The sequence below is a fragment of the Macrobrachium rosenbergii genome, chromosome 20 (assembly GCF_040412425.1).
Source record: "Macrobrachium rosenbergii isolate ZJJX-2024 chromosome 20, ASM4041242v1, whole genome shotgun sequence".
NCBI classification, from domain to species: domain Eukaryota; kingdom Metazoa; phylum Arthropoda; class Malacostraca; order Decapoda; family Palaemonidae; genus Macrobrachium; species Macrobrachium rosenbergii.
Genome location: NC_089760.1, coordinates 16,371,150 through 16,394,946, shown reverse-complemented (window position 1 = coordinate 16,394,946; position 23,797 = coordinate 16,371,150). Strand labels below are relative to the sequence as shown.

The 23,797-nt window shown below is 34.6% G+C and overlaps 1 protein-coding gene across 3 annotated transcripts in view; it reads left to right on the top strand.

The window, feature by feature from the left end:
• The window catches only part of LOC136849080 (uncharacterized), a 1,041,516-nt gene that overhangs the window by 298,225 nt on the left and 719,494 nt on the right, over positions 1-23,797 (top strand). For all 3 annotated transcript variants that reach the window (XM_067122009.1, XM_067122007.1, XM_067122010.1), the window contains exon 3: positions 17,734-17,935. In XM_067122009.1, the coding sequence (XP_066978110.1) occupies positions 17,734-17,935 (202 nt within the window). The remainder of the gene's footprint in view (positions 1-17,733; positions 17,936-23,797) is intronic.

Sequence of the window (23,797 nt, the reverse complement as noted above, 5' to 3'; positions counted from 1 at the left end):
AATTTGATCTTTATGTTCTCCAAAGGAGAGAGAGAGAGAGAGAGAGAGAGAGAGAGAGAGAGAGAGAGAGAGAGATAGCAGTATATTATATATATATATGATATATATATATATATATATATATATATATATATATATATATATATTATATATATATATATATATATATTTGCATATGATTATAATTACTGTGACTCGATATTGATTTATCTAACAACCACAAGGAAGAATGAAAAAGGTTGTTAATCCTGACTGGTTTCGGCTTTATTGCTAAGCCACTTTCAGAGGACTGGAAATGGCTTAGCGATAAACCGGCCTAAACAACGCTTTTTCAGGATTTTGATATATACAGTATATATATTTTATATTTATATATATGTTTGAGATATACTGTATATATATATATATATATATATATATATATATATATATATATATATATATATATATATATATATATATATATGTATGTATACATACATACATACATACATACAAACATACATACATACAAACATACATATACTTTGGTGTCAGTGGAATCGATGAAGATATATTTTGCTGATGCTGTTATCTCTTAATTCTCTTGTAGGAGTATGTTATTATTAGAATATTTTCCTTTTTGATAACTTCTTAAAAATATGTTAACATCGTAACAGCTTATTACGAGTGGAATACATCATCCATATTTTAATAGTTATGATCTGTTGGAATGTTTTCTTAATGAGGTATAACAAGAAAGAGGATATGAAACAGGAGAGTTCGATGTTATGAAAGTAATATTTCATCTGTTACTAAAATTTTAAAATTTTATATGTTAATAACAATATTATAGTGTTAACATCTTAATCATGTTAAATTTACTCTTCAGATGAAGCATTGATGAGAAATAGTCGCAGAATGATAGAAAAAACTTTCACAATGAGCAAATAAACAATGTCGAGTCGACCACTATGTTTTCTGTCACTACTAATTCTACATTTAATGTATATGTGTGTGTGTGTGAGAGAGAGAGAGAGAGAGATTTACTTATGTTGTTTCCAAAAGAATACGAAAATTAATATTACACACATTCCGTAGACAGATGCAGAGGACGGGTAGAATGAAGCATTGTAACTTTACTGGAAGACAGTGACATTGGTATAAAATATCATATAGCAGTATACTTTTACATTCTTGAATAGAGTGGATTCAACTTTTTTTACAGTTTGATCTATCGGAATGAATTTTTTAGAGGATAAAAATTTCTAACAATGTTAGAACACGACTTGCGTCAGTGCCACTTATCTGCAGTTCAAGACTTCAGTGTACTTGATGGAATGCGGCAATTAAATATATGCCGAGGACTTTGAACTATGAGTGTGTAGCAGTTTCTCATGAAAGACTGTATTATTATTCATGAAATACAAATGTTCAGTTTTGGAAACTCGCTGAAAATAAAATTGAATTTTTACCAGATCTTTTCAGGGGCTGAATTTAAATAATGAAAATGAAAGGGAATTGCACTAAAGCTGTATTGCCTTTTGAGAATCGCAAGGATTAAGAGAGCGTTGCGCCGCGCGCATGAATGTCCATCAGACTCAATGAACAAATCCCCTTGTCCTTATGGATAAATCCCTCTGGATCTGTGGATAATTTCTCCGGGCTCTGTGTGCAAATCCCGCAGACTTTATTGTTAGAAATGCTACAAGCATCCAGGTTACAATTGCCCCATTGACTCCATCTGTTTAATCAAAACTGTTATACCTTTGTAGAATCTTAGGATGAACTGTTTTCGATGGTGTTTGCCTAAATTTTCTCATTAATTTTTTGTGCTCTGTGAAAATTATATTTACTTATTCTTTTGTATGAACATTTATTTTTACCCGTCTCTTAAATAACTTTACTTTTCATATATATAAACATTTATTTTTACCCTTTTCTGAAATCACTTTACCTTTTTTTTTTTTTACATCATTTTAAGATTAGGTGTATAAGGCACAAAGCGGGACAATGTAGAGTAACCCCATTTTCGATTTTAATGTCGAAAGTGTAGGTTTTTGAACTGAAATAACGAATGCAAAATTTAAGGAGCTTCATTTTCACTCATAAAAGTCATTTAGAGAAGGTAGAAGGTGAAAACAATCGCAAAATGTTAAGCTGTAGCAGATTTGGTAGAGGGAAGGAAGAGAAGAAAAGCAGTTCATATCAGGACGTGAAAAATTGATGTAGGTAAGGAAAAGGGATGTTTGATACGGGTAAGGAGATCAAGATTGTGATTGTAAACCGTTCCTTTACCTTTAATACACTTTTTGATATAATGTAATAAGCGGATATAGTGACAACAGCAACGCGAGAAGCAAACTGGATATTGCTAAGGCGAAATCTAGCTTAAAAAATGAAGCACGTGAGGAATGGGACTATTCTTCATTGCTTAGGTGATCTGATCCTGGAATGGCCTCCACAACTGGCTGCATTGGCCATGGTCTAAGAAAGACCTTGGTATTGGCTGTCATATCAAGTGGCCATCTGATGCTTCGCTTTCTCGGTGGGCGAGAGCCGTTGAGAGGGCGTCTCTTCAACTGCAGCCCAGTCATCTGAAATGTTGACGTCACGTGTCTTAAAAAATGTCACAACGGATGTCCATGATATGAGTGACATCGACACGCAGTATGGGTCTTCATTATGCGATACTCCAAGAGATAAAAGAGGCAAGGCGACGGGATTCCCACCGCTGTCTCTTGAACAGATGATGGATTAGGATAAGACGTCATAGCATATAAAGACCTATAAAATGTTTAATATCTATGACATTAAGCGTATGAAGGAAGGTCCTGAGGGAAGAAATATGTCATGGCTTAGCAAATACTTCCAGAAAACGTGAGTTCGAATCATAAAGGAAATACTTGGTTATGATTGCCTTGCTGCGTTGTTGCTTAACTGAAGCTTTAGTCGGTTTTAGTTTTCTGTTAAAGAAAAATGTAGAGATGGCACTTTCTTTTTGTCCGCCCTCAGATCTTAAAAACTACTGAGGCTAGAGGGCTGCAAATTGGTATGTTGATCATCCACTCTCCAATCATCAAACATACCAAATTGCAGTCCTCTAGCCTCATTAGTCTTTATTTTATTTCAGCTTAAAGTTAGCCATGATCGTGCGTCTGGCACCGCTATAGGTGCCAACAACAGAGGCCACCACTGGGGTGTGGTTGAAAGTTTCACGGGCCGTGGCTGAGAATTTCATGGACCATGGCTGACAGTTTCGTACAGCATTATACGCCGTACAGAAAACTCGCTTGCGCCGAAGAAACTTAGGCGCATTTTTCACTTGTTTCTGATTTACTATTAATTTGTATGTAAACAGGTTTACTTTCTTGGTTTATAATTTTGCTGCTAAGTAAGTAAGACCAATAGTTTTTAATTTACAGTTGTTGGTATAAACTTTTGATTTGAACCCCAGCAAAACACGTTCGACAAACATAATGTGTGAAGGAAGGTGGCTGCATGTTGTTGATGAACCTTCTGTTAAGTTGAGTAAAAACTGAATCATTCCATTCAAATATCATATAAACGTGGCAAAACATGTTAGATTTTTTCAAACTTTTATTGCTGAAGGGAGGGGGCTGCAGATACCTTTATCTAGCTCATTCCTGATAGAAACCCGAAAGAAGGGTTAGGAAAAGTTAAGGTCTATTGGATGTACTAGACAAGGAAGAGGAAACTGCAACAGAAAAATAGAGCTTGACAGTATTTTGTATTTTATACAAGTTATTTAATAGAAGAAGGGAATTGTCGGGTGTTTCTAGGCCACCTGAGAAGCGGAAGAATGGAGCTCCTTTAAACTCTAGAATGTATTAGATTTTCTACATGTCATATAAATTTTCTGCAGTATTATTTTATTTGCTGTTGTGATGTGGAGTGCTGAGCATGATTCTATGGAGAACATACCTTATAGATAAAATAACCAGTTTCGTGAAATCAAAAAACAGTTGTACATATTCATATATTAGTTTTGAATTGAATGGAGGCGGTAGCTGATGTTTGTGAAGGCTAAGTTAATAAAACTTTGAACAACCAGAGAATTGTTTTTCGCTTTTTTTTGTAAACAGGTTAAAAAATCCATAAAGTTAAGGTCAGCAGATAATTTTTTTTTTATTGCTTAACGTATTTCTTTAACAAGGAGTATGACGTATAAAGAATAAAGATAAAATAGACAAGGAAGAGGAAACTGCAACAGAAAAATAGAGCTTGACAATCTTTATTTTATATTTTTCCATATTTTCGTGATTCAGTTTATTTATAAATGTGTAGCTATTAGTGGGAATAGCAGGAATGCGCAGTTGCCCTGCTCATCTTGTGCAGACGAGCATGTTTCAAGTAGAGCATTTGGCTTTTGAGGAATATAAGAACTTATCAAGTCGCAACTTTTCAGATAATTACATGTATGAATACTGTAGATGAGACATAGTAACAAAAGGACTCCGTTCTGAATCGAATTAAGTTAGCTCAGCAATGAGGCCGGCCATGTTGGCGACTTACCGCAGCTAAAGGTCTTATCCTGATCTGTATTGTAGTCGTGAAACGACTCGATGTTCTAGATAGGGTCGCACCATTTCCGCATATCTTGGTCGATCTGGCGAAAGAGGGGCTCAAACAGCTGACTATGACTACGAAGGTAATTCTGCATCCTACTCCTGAAAATAATCTGCTTGTTTAGGATCTTGACATTTCTTGGTCGGTATGGCTGAGTTTTGGAGGCTTTGCTTTAAGCATGAAACTCGACGGTTACTTGGCGGTTTTTATTTGGTTATTTCTCGACTCACTGAGCACAGACGAAATGATTCGGTCACAGTAATATGATACGAGTGAACCAAGATCATATTTTGTTCTTGATGTAACTGCTCCTTCTCGTAACTAGCACGAGAGTGCTAGGGAGTCAGTACAGTACAATACGGAAAACAATTTTCTCCGGGTTAGTCATGTTATGTCCAGCTATTTTTCATTCCGGGTGACTGCGACTGGCACTCTTATTGCCTTGCCTCTGTATGAGCTGTGTCTCACAGTTCAGGCGCGTACCAAAGCAGCGAAAGTGCCTGCTTAATCTATCACTACTCCTGTGATAAAATGCTTTGGCTGCGTATCACTAGTCTTAAGTTTCTAAACCATCTGCTTTTAGTACATGGGCAACAAGTAAGCTGTCATATCATTTTAGTTTATGTAATTAAGTTTTGTCATTTTGCTTCCCTTAATGAATTAAGTTTTGTCATTTTGCTTCCTTTAATGAATTAAGTTTTGTCATTTTGCTTCCTTTAATGCCACCCACAGTTGTCAGTTTCATTTTGTTTAGGCAGAAATAGAACGTGCATTATATATACTTGAGCTTATCGTGACTGTTTTTCTGAAGAGGCCTTCATTTTACGAACCCCCCCTTTTTAGTACGTCCTATCGTTATGTGTGTTTATGCAACTAAATGATTCTCTTATTTTACTTTTGAAAGAAGCAAATTAGCAATCACCTACACTTTGATTCTTTTTGTAGTAACAGAGGGATACAGAAATGTTTCGATAGTCTTCATATCCTTGTTATGAAAAGTTTCGTGTCTTGTCATACAGACTCAGGGAGATACAGAGTGACATTGTATGAGGTCACGATCACTTCATGGTCCAAAGTTTGCAGCTTCCTGCTCCCAGAATATCCTCTTTAATAGAGGCTTTATTTAAAACTGGGTACGGAGCAAGTTTGTGTTTGGAGGTTATTAGCATATCTTCCTAACAGAGGGAATGGCTGGATGAATGCCCACTTTCTGCTCTGGGTCTCTTCCATTGTTTCGGATATTTCAGTCAGTCAAAATGAAATATATGAAAGTTAGAAAACCTGCGTTTTTCATTACTAAGTCATTTCGTGGTTGAGTTTTTTTGTTATTAGTATTATTAGATGTTTTGATAATGTGTTCAGTTAAGAATCTGTGATCTGTTAGTTTTTGTTGTTTGAATATAATGTTTTTGTTAACACGAGAGTGAGCTGCAACAGTATAAACTTCGTTTAAAAGTATAGGTTATTTTCTCTTGGCCACGTGAGGATTATTTCTTGCTGTATTGAATTTGTATTTTGGTCCTCTTCACGTCGCTATAGGTTTTTCAGAATAAAATGTTTTCTCATTTTCTTTATGAAGTATACTGCTAGTCGCAGGAAAAACGTAAAAAAAGTACAGAATTGAATATACGGTGCCAGGCTTAAGGACTGTAGTTTCTAGATATAGGGAAATATTGTCATGAACTTATGAAGATCATTTATTACTTTGGAGGTTATGCGCTGAATAAGCAGTTGCATTAAATATTTAAGGATTTCTTCACTAAATCAAATTTTATTCTTCAGAAGAAAAGGGCAGAAATCTTTCAGTAATTGAACTTGAGATATTTCAGAGGTAAACTGAAGTCCGTGTTAAGAACACCCCCAAAAAAGAGAGATAAAAAAAAAAAAAAAAAACAAAAGGGTTATGTTTTTTACTTGGAGCATTTCAGGGGAGAATTTTCTGTCCTCCCGAACAGCTTTTCCCGGATTTTCTTTTGTCTTTAGATTTTCACAGGATAATTTTGGAAACCTTTTCAGTGTAACTTCAATGTCCTGAAATGTCATTTTCATTTGTATTTGCTAGATTTGGTGATAACTCGAATGTTGTTATTTTGAAAAATACAGTACGTGTGTAACCAGTGCAATGCTGGAAATGTTTCAGTGCAGGTGTTCTGATTTTTCGGCAGCGTTTTCTTGGAAATCTGGTACAAAAAAGAAGTTTTTATCTGTAAATGATTATATGTAATATTCAGATGGCTCTCTGTTCCCCTCCGTCCCCCGAAAGAGGTCCCGAAATAAAGTCAGTGATGCTTGACATTGCAAAAATGTACTGGCAGTGGAATAACTGATTTACGGTCAATTACTCTAGTTAACGAACTATAGCACTGTCGTTCCTTTGAACAATGGTGGGGAACTTTTATTGGTTTATCCATGCGTTTCTGTATGTCAGGGGAAGTCAATGTTTGTATGTTTATATATTTCATAAAAGCGTCAAAGAAAGAGAGAGAGAGAGAGGTTAGTTTTATATATTCAGTGCTAAGGAACAGAGATGATAAAGATGTGAATCTCTTTACCCGAGGAAAAAAGTTATTTTGCAAGATATATTCTATCTTCAGTGGTATTCTTAAGCTTACATGAAAATATATTTCAGGTAATCTTTACAATACATGAGTAATATTGCAGCGACGGGCTATATGTATCTTTTAATAAACATTTGAACATTGGTAACATGCTTGCGTTGTCATCACAACAGCACAACACCTCCAGTAGGGTTCTAGACATTTCAGTCACAGATGTGCTTGAAGAAAGGTCATCTGTGTATTCCCCTGTCAGAGTGCTCTTACCTTTATTATTATCATTATTATATAATAAATTTGTCAAAGGGTGAAAATATGCTCCAAGTTATGTAGATTTGGCACAGATCTACATAACTTGGAGCCATATTTTCACCCTTTGACAACTCAACATTGTCCGTAACTTTGAAGTACAGTATAAGCATGGATTTTCACTCTTTTTAAGAAGACGAGCGGCTAGAGGTTTCATAAATTGTTGGGCAGTCCAGCCCAGTTAGTAAGACTTATTTTAAAGCCTGAATTTTTATTGATAATGGTAAATTAACTTAAAAAAACAGTCATTTTATGAAAATTGTTTAAATTACTCATCTGCCTGAATTACTGACAAGTCATCTAATTAGAAGAAGCATGCTGTAATACACATGGTAATAAATCAACAAAATTACAACAGTTTGATGAAAAACCAACTGTAGTTAATAATAGAATTAAGTAGTGAGTTAAAACGAAGAGCAGACAGCTGATAAAATTGCATAAAATGGATAAGAACACTAGGGTTGAGATGCATGCTTTAAAAATTGTTGTTTCAGAAAAGGTTTGTTTTTGTATAATATAATTGTTCCCTTGAGGGATGGGTCATCCAGAATCTGGATGATCCAGTTTAAGTGAAGATGGCCCCCCCAAAATTCATTAGTTTTACATTAACTGTACCTTAGACCATTTTTGCAGTTTACACACTACTCATCTGTGATCCTTTTTTTTTTAAAAAAAGTACTAGAAAAAGTTAGTTCTGAGTTGGTCCTCAGTAACTGTAGAATTATTTGTTAACCAACCATCTAACCTCTTAAACATTATTCGTGAGGTTCTCAGTCTTGGGAAATATGGACTTTTTCTTCTTTGCACCGTTCAGTAATGGATGCGTTTACTTGAAGAATCGAAATTCCTTTGGAAAATATGCAACATTTTAATTGGGTAGTGTGTAGAATCTCTTAATTTCAAATAATGTTTCACACCTTTCTCAGCACCAGTAGAATTTTTTATACAAGTGATATGCGTTTCTCTCTAATTAGTCGATAAACATATATTTGAATGTTTCTGCAAGGGTTTATAGCTTGTCAGGTCTTTCTTTAATTTTATAATTTTTTGCATATTTTGTCAGGGAAGTGTCTTGATAACATGCACTTAAAAGCAAGGCACATGGATGATGATAGTATCTCCACCCTTGTCTGCGGAGTTTTACATGCTGGATAGCAGTCCAACCTTACAAGGAAAGGAGAAAATTATTTTAGTGTTAAGAAACAGGAATGTACTTTTCCCCCAATGGTAAGCTTTATTTCAATGATGGAATTTAGATATCACCTTCTGCAGAGTGGCATTGCAATTCAAGCGACAGAAAAATTGCAGATGCTATGGTTTTCACTGTTTTATGAAAATAATTAGTTAATGAAAGATGAGATTGTGTAATTGCTCTTCGTTTCGGCCAGTCACAAGTATTAAACAGAAAACTACGCTTGCTTATGATGTTACCCGAAAATACGCCATGTTCACCTGGTTGTCAGCAACACCACAACTATGATTGACATTGAGGATATTTATATCAATTTTAGTTAGTAACTAGAAAAACTTAATTTTTTCAAGTAACATCGTGATAAATTAACAGACTTTCTTTCATTATGTAGCATTTAAAAAAAAGTAATGATTCAACTGCTTCCTGTAAACCGCTCTTGGTTTTTTTTATGCAGATTTAGGTGAAGGAATTTTAGTGCTTTGGAGTTTTGTTATTGCTCATGTACACTCATAAAGGAATAACGATATAACGTATGCAACTATCATCCTTAATCTCGCTAATGATACACATTTCGTTCTTTTGTACTGAAAATTTGGAACTCAGAGCAAAGAATAATCGTTTAAAAAGTTCATATTTTTAGAGCCAGTCCAAAGTTTGCTTTTTCAGTTTCCACTGTTGGAGGTTCTGCTATTTTTTTAAACTGCATTTTCCTGGCACTGGGACTTTCCTTCCATCGCGATTTTTGTTAGTGATTATTGTACTGATTGTTTTATTTTACGTTTCAGTTTTATTTCAGTTGTTCTTTCAAGTATTTCTATTTACAAGTTTTACTTGATGTAATTGCAATTATTGTTGTTCTTTCTGTATTAATGTTGATGCTATTCATTTTCATGGGTTGAGTGACAAAACAGATTTGGTTGGACCCAAAATGACGTAATCTACAATTCCTACGTGGAGGTATACACTCAAGTTGTGACACCCTCGATTTTTTAAATTAAAATGTCGATAAATCTTTCACAGTGTACAAGCATAGCAGATCATCTACAATACCCCAGCAGTTATTAGCTTCAAAGGTTTATTATTTGGACGCTGCACTGTATTTCATAATTTTGTGAATACAGAAAAGTTTCAGAATACGGTTTCTTTTAGGGAACCAGATGGAGTTGTTTCCTTCGGCATCGTTTAGTCGTCGTATTGTTATTTATAACGTAATTTAGAGGTGCCTATATATATATATATATATATATATATATATATATATATATATATATATATATATATTATATATGTGTGTGTATATATATATATATGTGTGTATGTATATTTATATATAAATGAAGAAATTGAGAGAGACTTGGATAAAGCGATCGAGAAGCATTGTTTTCGTGTGTGTGAAGGAGAGAGAGAGAGAGAGAGAGAGAGAGAGAGAGAGAGAGAGAGAGAGAGAGAGAGAGAGAGAGAGAGAGAGAGAGGCCATGTTTCAAACAATTTGTCATGTGTTCCACGCCACGGAATGCTGACAGGTTCTATTGGTTTTGGTGATTTGTTTAGCCTAGTTCGTAGTTTGGTGCTCTGTTTTTCATCATTGTCAAAGCTATTCCTGCGTGAATACTATTTTGTTTTATTTACTTTCATCTAAATAAAACAAACTTAAGTTTTATTGCCATTTTTCCTTTGTTTAGCTGTATATATTTTTCAATGTCATTAAAGTTGGAGAAGTTAAATTACACAAAATGTTTTGAAGTATGATAACGGGAAATGTTTGTATGCCTCTGAATGATCAGACTTTTCTATTTTATGTATTTATCCAGTTAAAAACTGCGATTGCTGAATCAGGATGGGACTTGGTCTCGAAATTCCATTCAAGCAGTAAATTCCTGCCTCTGGTGCAAGATTCGGTTCTTTGGCCATTAGATGTAAGAAGAGTATTTGGAAATGCTTGAAATGAGAAACCAAGGTAGTGTCGAGGTTTATAATACTTTGCAATATTAGGAAATATCTAGAGTGAGTATGATAAATACTCAGTCTGAATCATGAACACACACACACACACACACACACACACACACACACACACACACACACACACACACACACATATATATATATATATATATATATATATATATATATATATATATATATATATATATATATATATATAAAGCAATTCCTTAGTGGCATAAGTAAGATTTTGCAGGAATCTTAGGATCATCGGAGTTTTTTCCGATTCTCATCCATCAGTTGTTTGCCATGACAGCTGTTTCGCTGTTGTCAGTTTTTTCTGCTGCTCATCCTGATCAAGGCCACAGTTTTTTATTGTGGTTCTTGCCAACGTACAAGGTAACAAATACTCGTACCAAGAGGTCAGGACCCTAATCCAGCAACCAGACTATAATTTTACCAGTTCTGACGATAAGATACTGCTATTCGTCTGCAACATTACAATATGCAGTGTACTCGAATGTAACTTTAGCAGCTGGCGCTGTCAAAAGATTTATTGAATCATAGTCAGTAATACAAGGTTTTATTAGGAAAAGTTATAGGTGGTAGTAGAAGTGAATGTTTGACAAATCGGATTTGGGAGAGATTGTAAAAGATGTGTTCAAGTTAACTAGTTCCAGAGGCCTGTAATTATATTACTTTCTTACATCTATGGAAAAATGCTTGCTAAAATGTTGGGTTTTTGATCGACTTTTGACCTTCAAGTCAAGGTTAAAGATATCACAGGAAAATCCATTTTACTCCCAGTACAATTAAATACCTTGTTTTCTTCAAAATATTAGCCATTAAAAAATCAGCAAAGATTATACATGCTTTGGGAAATAATCACAAAATACCAAGATGCCTTTCTACCAGGTTAGATGAACTATGAATTGCCCTGTGAACTGGAGAAATGGTCGGGAGTTAAAATATTTGGGAAGAATAATCAAATTCCTCCTAGACACTCACCTACCATTTTACCTTGAAAAACAATGGTAAAAATACAAAGGAAAAGTAATCACCAGTGTAGACCTTCCAGATGATTTTTACGTGGAAAAACTGATCAAGGTGGTAAACATTTTTGGAAGTTTTGTTAAAAAAAAACTTGCCATTCTTGAAGTTGCGTCAAAATTTGATAATAATAAATCTTGCTCTTGAAACATAAATAGTGCTGCTATAGTCCATTCAACTTTGTGTCAATTACGAAAACAAGAGATTTCTGAATATCATAGTATTTGAGATCTGGAGAAAAGACTTTTAAGTCGTACCTTTAAATTTACCTGGAGCCCTGAAACAAAACTCCAAGGTGCTTATAAAATTTTATGAAACCAGAGAAGAAGGGTAAGAAAGACTCCAATAAAATACTAACAACAGTAATAGTAATGCTACCAAAATAGTACTATACGCCAAGGTAATTAGGTACTGGGGATAATTAACGTTTGTTATGAACTCACGTGTAATGTCAAATAGAAGAATATGTATCTAGGATAGCGTGAATTAGGTATATGCTTCATTACAGGTAACACCAGTTTGGATAATCTTTAAAACCAGTAGTAGTGTAGGGGAAAACTTATTAATAGCAACAAATGGTAAGGTCAGTTTTATTAAGGAAAGCACCAGGTTGGTGACCTTTACTATAGCGTTACGGGAAGTACGTTAAACTTGCGGTTGGCAGGAAGTTCAGTTACTCTGATCATAAGCACAAATAGAGTAAACTAGATTACGAATAGCTTGAGCTAGAAATCAGCCATTAAAGTCCCACCAGAAAAGAGGTATAACGAGGCGGCGAGTAAGAGGCTGCAGCAGCGTTGTCGCTGGGTGGGCTGGTGCTGACGGTGGCGGCGTCGGCCATCCTCGGGGTCACCAGTATAACGAGACGGAGAGTAAGAGACAAAAACAAGGTGTATTCTAATTTATTGATACTGTTGTTGTTGTTGTTTTTGATTAAGCTGGCTTTGTGCCAGCACGGGCTCTTGCTCATAGAGCAGCCCGTAAGTCATTTTCTAATGAGTAGGTGAAGTAAGGATATGTACATGAATTCCTTTATTGTGATTTTATGGATACCTCAGTGAAGGTGTGGGTGAAATGAAAGGTTAACAGGCGAGGTTGCAAACCTCTTTGAACCCTAAGGTACCGGTCCGTAGGAGAAAAAGGACGATAGTAGCGAGTCCTGGCAAGTCAGAGATAGCCAGTCAGGAAAAATGAAATATTTATCGTACGAGAAAAAGTCGGAAAAATAGCGAAAATCCGCGGAGTTTTCATGCCGCATTTCATTTACTCGATAGAAAATCAGCATCGACCGTGCAGTACAGTAGAGGAGATCAATGGAGGAAAAGAGGAGATCAATGGAGGAAAAGAAAAATGTATTTGTCAGAGAAATAGCGGGGGAAAGAGCTAGAAGGGGCGGGATGAGAATTCAACGTGGAAAAGTTAAGGGTGGAATTGAGGGGCGATTTTACTTGGTGTGTGAAGGAAGAAGTTCATGAAAGAAAAAGGGTTGTTAGAGATGAAGATTCTACAGGTGATTCAGAGTGTTGGCGGTGTTTCTCGGAATAGACAAGATCCTGTGCGGTCCCGATCGTTCGCAAAGCGATAGTTAATGAGTAATTTGCTTGTTTCTTACCATGGTGGCGGGTGGGAACTCAGAAAACTAGTGATATCCCGAATGTTTTCGAGGATGTGCTTTGACATTTTCGTGGCTGTTCTGTCGTTATCGGCGTAGTTCTCTCTTAACTGCGTCGTTTCTGGGCATTCTAATAAGTAGTGCTCAAATGGCTCTTCAGTGACAATTTCACACTAATTGCATGCTCTTGGATTATTCTCTATCCTTTTGCCAGGTGCACAAATTGTTACAAAATCTCCGACAGGTCAAGAACTCTTGCGAGCGTAAAAGCAGAATTTGACATTGGAGGAAAACGGAGGGACGTCTATATCCAGTCAGATGTGTTTTCTCACGCCTGAAGAATGGTTAACGATTCTATATACAAATCAGGGAGAGGTTTCAAATACATATGGTCATGCCTTACATACATTAGTGATTACAGTTCTGACAAGGACATAAAGTACCTTCTGAAAAATGCATAAAGATCGCCTGAATTAGGAGCGCTGGATCTGTGTTTCCTGAGTCTCGGTGAGTCATGTGGATTTTTGTTTTGAAGCGAGGATGGCCTGAGAGGGTCCCGGCGACGGCTCTAGACCTCACAGAGTAAATCAGGGTCACCAGGAGAGGCCCATTGTTGTCGTTGGTGTGTTGTTATTACGGCAGTAGATAAATATTACTAATCATTTAGTCTCATGGTTTTTATGAGTTCAGATTTGTACTATTTATGTGGTGAAACTTTTAACTAACATTCGGCAATTTTTTTGTAGTTATTGTTATACTTTCTAATTTTGGAATTGTATATAATTATTACCTTTGCATTTAACATGTTTTGTGGTTATTTGGCTACTTTTATTTCTTGTGGAAGACGTGCTTATCTGAGCATATTCGCGGTTTCAAATTTAAAACGAGAAATATTTACATAAATGTTTCCCAGGTTCAGGATGTAAGTCAGTTTGAACAGACGGCAGACGTAAGTGATATGTGTCTTAAAGAATGTTTCAGTCAAGTGTCATTCAGTGTCCTCTTCAGAAGGGGAGAAAGGGATCCACTTGTGGGGTTTTGCGACATTCGTCTGGATGAGGTGTTTTTCATAACCGTCTCAGAACTAAATTTTTTTTTTAGGTACCCTAGAGTATTACAACTATTTATTTATGTTAGGCTAAACTATAATCTCTTCGTATAACGGTGAAGCGGCTTTCGGAAATGCTTTAAACAAAGAGAGAAATAAAGACTGATGTAGTATGAGGTTAAAAATTATAAATATAATAACCTCGAGAGAATATAAAAAGTTTTACGTACGAGAAAACGCTTAAACACACACACTATATATATATATATATATATATATATATATATATATATATATATATATATATATATATATATATATATATATATATATATATATATATATATATATATATATATATATATATATATATATATATATATATATATATATATATATATATATATATATATATATATATATATACATACATACATACACACACACACATATATGTATATATATATATATATATATATATATATATATATATATATATATATATATATATATATATATATATATGAATTTTGTCACGTACACCGTGACATTTTTTTATATTTACAAACATTAAGCTACAAGTATTTAATATCAAATTCACTCAACCTCCGAATAACAGAACCCGAGGGGGATTTATAAGTGATGATAAGCTGAACGCCACCAGGGAGACTAGAGCCCCGAATGGTTGGAAAGTGACGACTTTTCAGTGACCGTAGCCATTGATAGCTCAATGGTTACTTTCACTGAAAAGTCATCCTCTCTCTCTCTCTCTCTCTCTCTCTCTCTCTCTCTCTCTCTCTCTCTCTCTCTCTCTCTATATATATATATATATATATATATATATATATATATATATATATATATATACATACATACAGATAGATAACAGATATAGAAAAGAAAAGGCCTGATTATCCAGGAAGAGAGAATGTCTGTGCAATTGAGAAGTGAGTGGCATGGTGCTATTAAGAGGGCATGTGCACGTTGCCAATGATCCTATTATGTATGCTAATGTGAAAGTTTACTGCACAAGTGGCTCATCTTCGATTCAGCATTTAAAGTATGAAGGTTGTAATGTCCGTTGTCATGTTATTTCTCTGAAATTAACACCTGGGAAGGGAATATGCTTCTTAATTATTGATAAAGTATGAACTTAATCTTTTGTTAATGGTCATTTTTATTGTTAGCGTATTCCCTTCGAAGATAGACTTTCAGAATTTGAGAATAAATGTACTGGCTTGATGGGGAAACGAATGTTAAAGTACCTCATATATTACTGATGCCACCCCTCAGTTGCCGTCAGAGACCACCCACTGAAAGAAGTGCTGTAAGACTTTCGGTAATGAATCTGGAATCGCAGTGGTCCTGTCTCGTATGTGCATTAGTTTGATCAAAATTTACATTCATTTGGTAAAATCACTTGAGGTGATTGTACCACATTAATGTTTGTAAAAGTGTAAGCTTGGAGCTCTCAGAATTGCATTGCTGATTCAAAGTGGCTCTAGTTTTTATTAGAAATTATATTCATATAAGATTACTATTTAATTTGGAAGCTTAAATGGTTTCAGGTATAAATTTGTTTTAATATAAACGTTGCAGTATCAATAACAATTTCTTGAGTAGAGCACTAAATTTATCAGTAAATTTTAAGTTTGCCAAAAAAAGTACGTGAAAATTATTTGGAATTGTGAAAATACCATCACTGTGGAACCAGGTCTCCAAGTCCCACAAATTCTGGTTGAAACAAAGATATAGGGTCTTTGCTCTCTTTACCTTTTCCCCGCCAAAAAACAGCCAAGGTGCTTTTATCTGTCAGACAGAGCAAGGATCAGAGCTTCAATGGAACCAACAGATGTGAAACGGACCCTCTGAAGATTGGATCAAATACCTTAAACTTTATTATTATTATTATTATTATTATTATTATTATTATTATTATTATTATTATTATTATTATTGGCAAGGAAAAGTTAGCTTGTCTTGAACAGTTAATGAGAAATTTATAATTGTCACAATTTTGAGAATGGCGCGTGTTCTTAGAAAATTAGGACTTAATTTTTACAAGTGAAAATATGTATGTATATATATATATATATATATATATATATATATATATATATATATATACATATATATATATATATATATATATATATATATATATATATATATTTATTTATTTATTTATTTATTTATTTACTGAAAAACAAAAAGGGAACATGGTTAGAAATGAGCAAGTCGCAGTGCCTGCGCAAAAATGTTTAAGGAATTTCTTAAGGGTGTTTTGTGGGTGAGATTTATGTGTTCGCCATCACAAGAGATTTATCCTTACCATGACTGCTGCAGTTTGATAGTGATATTGAAGCTTTTTGAAGGTCATGAATGGCTTGAATAACTTATACTTGATCATCATCATCCACCGACTAGTGTCTTTTAATGAAATGGATCCCAGGGGCGGACCTGGACGATAGGGCTCGTGAAGCTGCTAGACTGGGCCATTACAGTGTTTCCAGTTCAGAATAGCAGATTGAATTTTATGGTTCCCTTTTACACCTTGCCCGTGAATTGCTCAATACTTATTAGACCAAGCGGCGTGATGGCCTCCTTTCAAAGATTGATAATAGTATTAAGGACGTAATTCGCTTCCATAAGGGAAAACGTCTTGTAATGGTGAATTAGACCGATTTCCTTGTCCAGCTAAGGAGCAAGTTGGTAATTAAGGAAAGTTGTTCCAGGAATTGACCTCCTTAAGAATGTAGTCTTTTTCAGAATCGATTGGCAGGCAACTAGATTAGTTTCGAGGCTAGAGGAGTGTGCTTTTATATCCAGCTAATGAGTAAGGATTAGATTTGAGATTGGATGCTCTGTTAAACGTCAGGACACCTGTTAGATGACAAAACATGATACAGTATGAAAAAATATATTTATTTGGTGATTGTTTTTATAGGTTGTGTAAGATATTAGATAGGTAGGAAGACTATAGGAAATTTTTTTTTATAATTATTTAAATCATTACAAACACAAGTAAATTTAAGCGTTTGAACAAATGGGGATAATTTGTTGGTAGGAGTCTTCGTCGTCTTCTTCTTCTTCTTCTTCTTTCGACCTTTATTAATCCCACTGTACAGCAGAGTCGGCCGCTCGAGTCAGCGTTCTCCATTTATATATTACTTGCATCTTCTTCCCCAGTCCCACCTCACCCATATCTCTCCTCACCACATCCATCCATCCATCTGATCCGCTGACGCTCCACATTCCTCCTCCCCATCACGGGCATGTTCTTAGCTCTCTTGATTGTTAGTAGGTTTCCTAATGTTTAAATTTACAAAATATCGTGAGTACGTCATGTAAGAACTGTAGTAAGATATTAGGTATTTCCAATTTTAGTTATTTTAAAGAAATTTGATGAATATTAATATTGATTCCATTTTGACTTGCGATTTCTTCTTTGCAGTTAATGTACTGGCCGGATGTGGGTCGGTGATTGCACTGAGCGTTGAGGACGAATGGGGCATTGGCTTAGGTCGCCTTGAGCCCTCGGACCAGAGCGAACAGATCACCAACTGTTCCCATTCGGTGTGGGTCTCCTCCTCTCCAGTCTTGCTGGCCCACTGGCGAGTGAAACCTTGCCAAAGGCCTCGTCGTGTTATTTTCAGGTAAGATGTTCCTTTTTTATGTGATACACAGTACTTGTTTTGAAGATTGAAAAGACCTGGGTTCGATCCCGATGTGAGTCAGAAATTTATTTCTGTTCCACACGTGATTGTGTGTTGACTATTTCTATCTTATTCACTCAGAAGGGATAATTCGAATGAAATGCTGTCAATTGGGTCATTGCTGAGTCGGGAAGTTGGGGAAAACACGCTGGTATGCAAGCAGTTAGCTTGCCAGGTAATTCCTTGGGTGCAGTTGCTCTCAGGTTCCAACTTCTTTTATGACTTGTATGGCCCAGTGGGCAGCGCCTTGCTTTTCAATTGAAAGACCTGGGATCCTTCGAGTCCTGATGTGAGTCAGAAATATATTATATTTTATATATACACGTGATTGTATATTGACTATATATATATATATATATATATATATATATATATATATATATATATATATATATATATATATATATATATATATGTGTGTGTGTGTGTGTGTGTGTGTGTGTGTGTGTATGTATGTATGTGTGTATAACAGATTTGTTTGTTTAATGTAAGCTTCATCCATTTGACTGTTCGATTTTTATGTATCGGGGTTTAATTAAACTGCGGTATTCACAAGTCAATTTCAGCTGCAATTACTCCCAGTAAGTTTCAGTTACAAATACAGTTATTTGATGCAAGGAAATCTTGAATTTGAACTACGATTCCAGTTACCTGAAATATTTGAATTATAAATTATATTATTCATGTTCCAGTAACGATCAGGCATATAGGACAGTCATATGTATATATATATATATATATATATATATATATATATATATATATATATTATTATGTATTGATTTTACTATTGATTATGTATTTTAAACTATTGAATTTTCATAAATATTTTTAACATTAAGTTTAATGAGATGTACTAAAAAACTTGATAGATCTTGAAGCTGGTGACATATCTGTTTCTAAACTTTGATCAGTAAAAGTTCTCGAAGGGTTAGTAGGCTTTCTTGTCGGTGAAAAAATTACCACTTCCACTAAACACCGTAGAACTGCTGAAGTAACCGCAAAGCCCAGAATATCTGTAGCGAGATGCTTTCATCAGTGCATAGCTAGGTGCTCACATTAGTGTATCATTTGAGGAGTTTTATTCTAACAAACCAAGGGCTCCACATCAGAATGAGGTACAATTAATATCATTGACGTAAGTCCTCAAAGCTTGGTCTAGTTCTTCTTTCATGAAGGTAGTCATTTTCACCTTTTGTTCCAAGGGGAATAAATTGGAAAACTTCAAAAAAAAAAAAAAAAAAAACAGGAAAGTGAACAAAAAAGCGAAAACACATATTTGACGTGTGGTATCACCTGCACTTTTTTTACAGACTTGTTTCTTTGCGAAGAGGTCGAATTAATTTCTTGGCGGTATAGTTTTTACTGAAATGCTTTAATAGTTAATGAAAAGTCGTTGAAGTTGGGTGCAACGCTTCGTCCGGGGTAACATATGCACTCTATATATTCATTATTATTGTACCGTGAAAAGGAGTAGCAACCGTATGTGGCTTATTTTTGTTAACTCTGTTCCCTTTAACTTAGGGTCAACATTTGCTGCCCGACCGTTCTAACTATATCACACGCTTAAGTTATTTTATAGCTTGGTATATTTATCCGATAGGCGCTGCATGTTTATCTTATAGCTTGGCATATCCGATGGACACCACAAACTGAAGTTACTTTATAGCTTAGAATATCCGAAGGACGCTGCATTTTTAGTAAAGTCATGAATTTTATCGACGCAGTATTAGGTTTTTTTCCCCTCACACGAGCCTCCTATTCTATCGATGATTCTTTGTGGAATATGGCCTTTCAACCTTCACTTTTTATAGCTTTATCAGTTGTGCCACTTATGATGTAGAACAAGGACGAAGTCGCAGCGCTTCTAAACTGGGTACTTACTTTAAAAGTACTTACATCCCTATCGGTGAATCAAAGCAATTTAAAAGTACTTACATCCCTATCGGTGAATCAAAGCAATTCCAACTTTGCATCTGTTTTTAGGTCGTAAACGCTATATACGCCGAAATATCTGTCCTTGACCGATAGTGTTAATTCCTTTAACTCACGAACACTGACCCTTTCCTATCCCCACTGGGTTCTCGGATTCTATTCTGTTTTACTAACACCAGGATGAACAAAACAAAGCTCACTTTCTCTTCCTCGTGGTCGCACTTTCTCAGTCTTCAGTCTGTGGAACCATCTCAGGCAAAGGAATTGAACTGAGGCCCTTCCTTGTTCAATTGGCATCAACTCACCAAGGGGCATTTGCTTCACTCACGGATATTCCCCTCAATAAGAATTCCTCTCCCTGCTTTTGTCAATCAGTTGTGTGTAGTATCGTCACACAAGTGTTTTATTGGTCATTATTCGTTTTAGTGATTATGGGGCCTTTCGCTACTCCGACTGACTCCGACCCTGTAACATGTCACAGAGTACATTTTTTTAATTAAACGAAAAAAAGTCATAATATATACTTTGTCAAGATTTAAAACTAGTGTTATTATCATCGTCGACTCTTAAGTTAGCGTATGCGGATGTACATGTGTTTATATGTGTGTGTATATATATATATATATATATATATATATATATATATATATATATATATATATATATATATATATATATATATATATATATATATATCTATAATATATATTTACATATGTGTAGATGGATAGATAGATAGATAGATAAGGGAGAAAAAACTGTGGATAAAATCCTGTTAACCAGAAATAATATTAAAAATTTCATAAGCGTGATAACCAGAACCTTGGCGATTTATATTTATAGTTTTATTTTCGATAGCTACGACAGTAAAGTAACAGGGAATTTTTCTTGATTGTGGAGATTGTATATATGTATTCTGAATAGGTGGAATATTTTTCATCTTTGTGCAGAAAATATCATTAATGATTTCTGTGTAGTGAAGGAAAAGATTGGCTCTAAAACGAATGTTTACTGAGTAAACTTTCATGAAATTAGGAATTATCGCTCCATGTGATGCAGAATGAATAAGCATTTGTTCTTTCTCTCTCTTTTGTATATATGTATAATATATATATATATATATATATATATATATATATATATATATATATATATATATATATATATATATATATATATATAAACATATTAATCATAATCTCTATGTATATATACACACACCCATATATACATATGTATGTATATATATATATATATATATATATATATATATATATATATATATATATATATATATATATATATATATATATGTGTGTATATATATATATATATATATATATATATATATATATATATATATATATATATATATATATATATATATATATATATATATATATCTGTGTGGTGTGTTTGTACGCTTCCCTAACCCAGGTCTAAAGTAAGAATTAAAAACTGTTTGGAAAAAGTGTTTGGACCATCCCTTTGAAAGGGGATTTTAACTTAAAGGTTGAGATTTCTAGTGTTTAGCTGTAGAGGAAGGGTTATTCAGTCACTGGAGTTAAAAAAAAAAAAAAAGTTATCTTTACATAGTATATGTGATATAGGTTTGCTCGGCGGGTAATACATGTTCCCTCGAGATAAAGGAGGACATATCATTTTATTGTTTTTGCTTTGTTTTTTGCCAGAATGCGTTTTTGTTAACGTTTTCTACTATTTCTTATTACGCACAACTGTAACCTGATCTAGTCAAAAGGTACGCTTCTCTGCGTCTTTTTTTCATATTTTTGTGTATTTTCCTTTATACCTTGTCGTTATATAAGTCTCTTGTTCGGAAATTTCATTATTGGGTTGCGCTCATGTATAAAATACGCTCCCTGGAAGCTGGATTTGGGTCGATAACTGTACGTATCCGTTTTTACAGAGATTCCAATTCTACTGTTTACTCTTGGAATGAGATATTGGGTCCTTGGAGATGAAGTTGGATCCCTTACATGTTTATTCTTCCAATCCCAAAGGGAATAGACCAAGCCATCAGAGTACCCGGAAATAAGGTTTTACTTAACGTTACAGAGCAGTTCGTTCACGTTAACTGCTCTGTAGAAAGACTCAGTTTTGGCTTCGTCGCTTTAATTTGTCGAGCAATATTTTCAGCAGAAGCTCTTTCGAAATTGCATGTTGGAAGGTGCAGCGTAACTCAAGGGTATATTGAAAAATCGTCTTAATTTGGGTTAGGTAGTCTTTTATAAAATTCCAGTACGTGGGACTGGGCCCCTTTAATAAATCTTGGATGTAAAGGGAAAGGGTTTTGCCGAAGATGAATATATTTTTCGTGATAACAGTGCGGTTATTTAGATTCAGTCTTGTTAAATTACATTTGCACGCTCCATAAATTCTTAGTTTTCATCGATCAATGCCACATCATTAGTAATATTTAATTAATCATTAATCCTGGGATCTAAAACTCATAAGTTTATTCGACAATCTTCACTGTTGACTGCATGCGAGCTCGACGTCACGAAATTGCGTTTAATTTTGAATATTACATTTCGGGACCATTACATTTTTCGAAAGATTTAAGTTGACCAAAGCGGGTGTTCTTTATTTTGTGCAGATGGTTGGATTGATTGTTCTTGCCTTGTTTTGTTAGTGGGTACTGGAAATTTCATCCTCAAATTCTCTCTCATGAGGCTTTAAAGTGGCCAGATCAATCAGATCCTTTAAAAATCATATAAATTAATTTATTGAAAGTACATAAAAATCTTGTTAGACATCACGTAAAAAAGATAATTTTTAAAATTATTAAGTTATTGTGAAATTTTTTGAAGTGGTTTAGAAATAATGACGTTATTGAATTTGCGCTCAAGAGTATGGAGAGCTTCTCTGCGGAGATTAACTATGATCAATTCTTCGTGAAGTGATAGATGTCTTACCCATGCGTGTTTTTTATTTTTATTTTACTCTAGACTTGTTATGTACTTTAGAATTTTTGCCATAATATATGTAAATACTAGTGTAATGGTTCTCTCTCTCTCTCTCTCTCTCTCTCTCTCTCTCTCTCTCTCTCTCTCTCTCTCTCGCTCTCTCTCTCTCTCTCTCTCTCTCTCTCTCTCTCTCTCTCTCTCTCTCTCTCTCTCTCTCTCTCTCTCTCTCTCTCTCTCTCTCTCTCTCTGTTAGGTCTGAAATAGTGGGGCGTACTTGGAATTATAATGTAAGCATCACATTAGCATCTGACGTTGTATTACAACAGAGGGAGTGACAGGGAGCTAGTTTCTTTATAAACAGAATTATTATAATTGTATTATTGCATTATTTTCGAATTTGTTGTAATATTGCGTCTCATAAGTTGACTTTAATTTTCGTTAGCTTTTTATGCAACTGAAACTACCATGTGCGAACATAGTACAAAACAGTGAAGCACTACCCAGAAACTTCATCTAAGTGTCCAAGTTTAATGCTTAAAATAATTTACGGCATCGTGTTACTCTCAATCAAGAATCTTAATTATAGAAAAAAATGTTGGATTTTCATATTATAAGCTTAAAAGCATAACTAGTACGAAATTGCCATATATAACATGGATACCAAGTCTTCCAGAGACTGCTAAAATGACTCGAATAAGATTAAGAAATCGTTGACATTGATTTTTGCAATAATAGATAACATTGATTTTCGTGCAAGATGTGTCATTTGCATCCTCAGCACATGACAAAAATGAGAAAGAACCGGGTCGGGTTCTTGAGCTCAAGGGCTTCTTTGATTTCGAAACGTGTTTCCTTTCTTTCAGTGACTGATTTGATTGCCGCTTTCAAAATTAGTTTTGTCTGCGAGTTTCTTGAAAACTTTCTTAAAAGGAAAACTTTG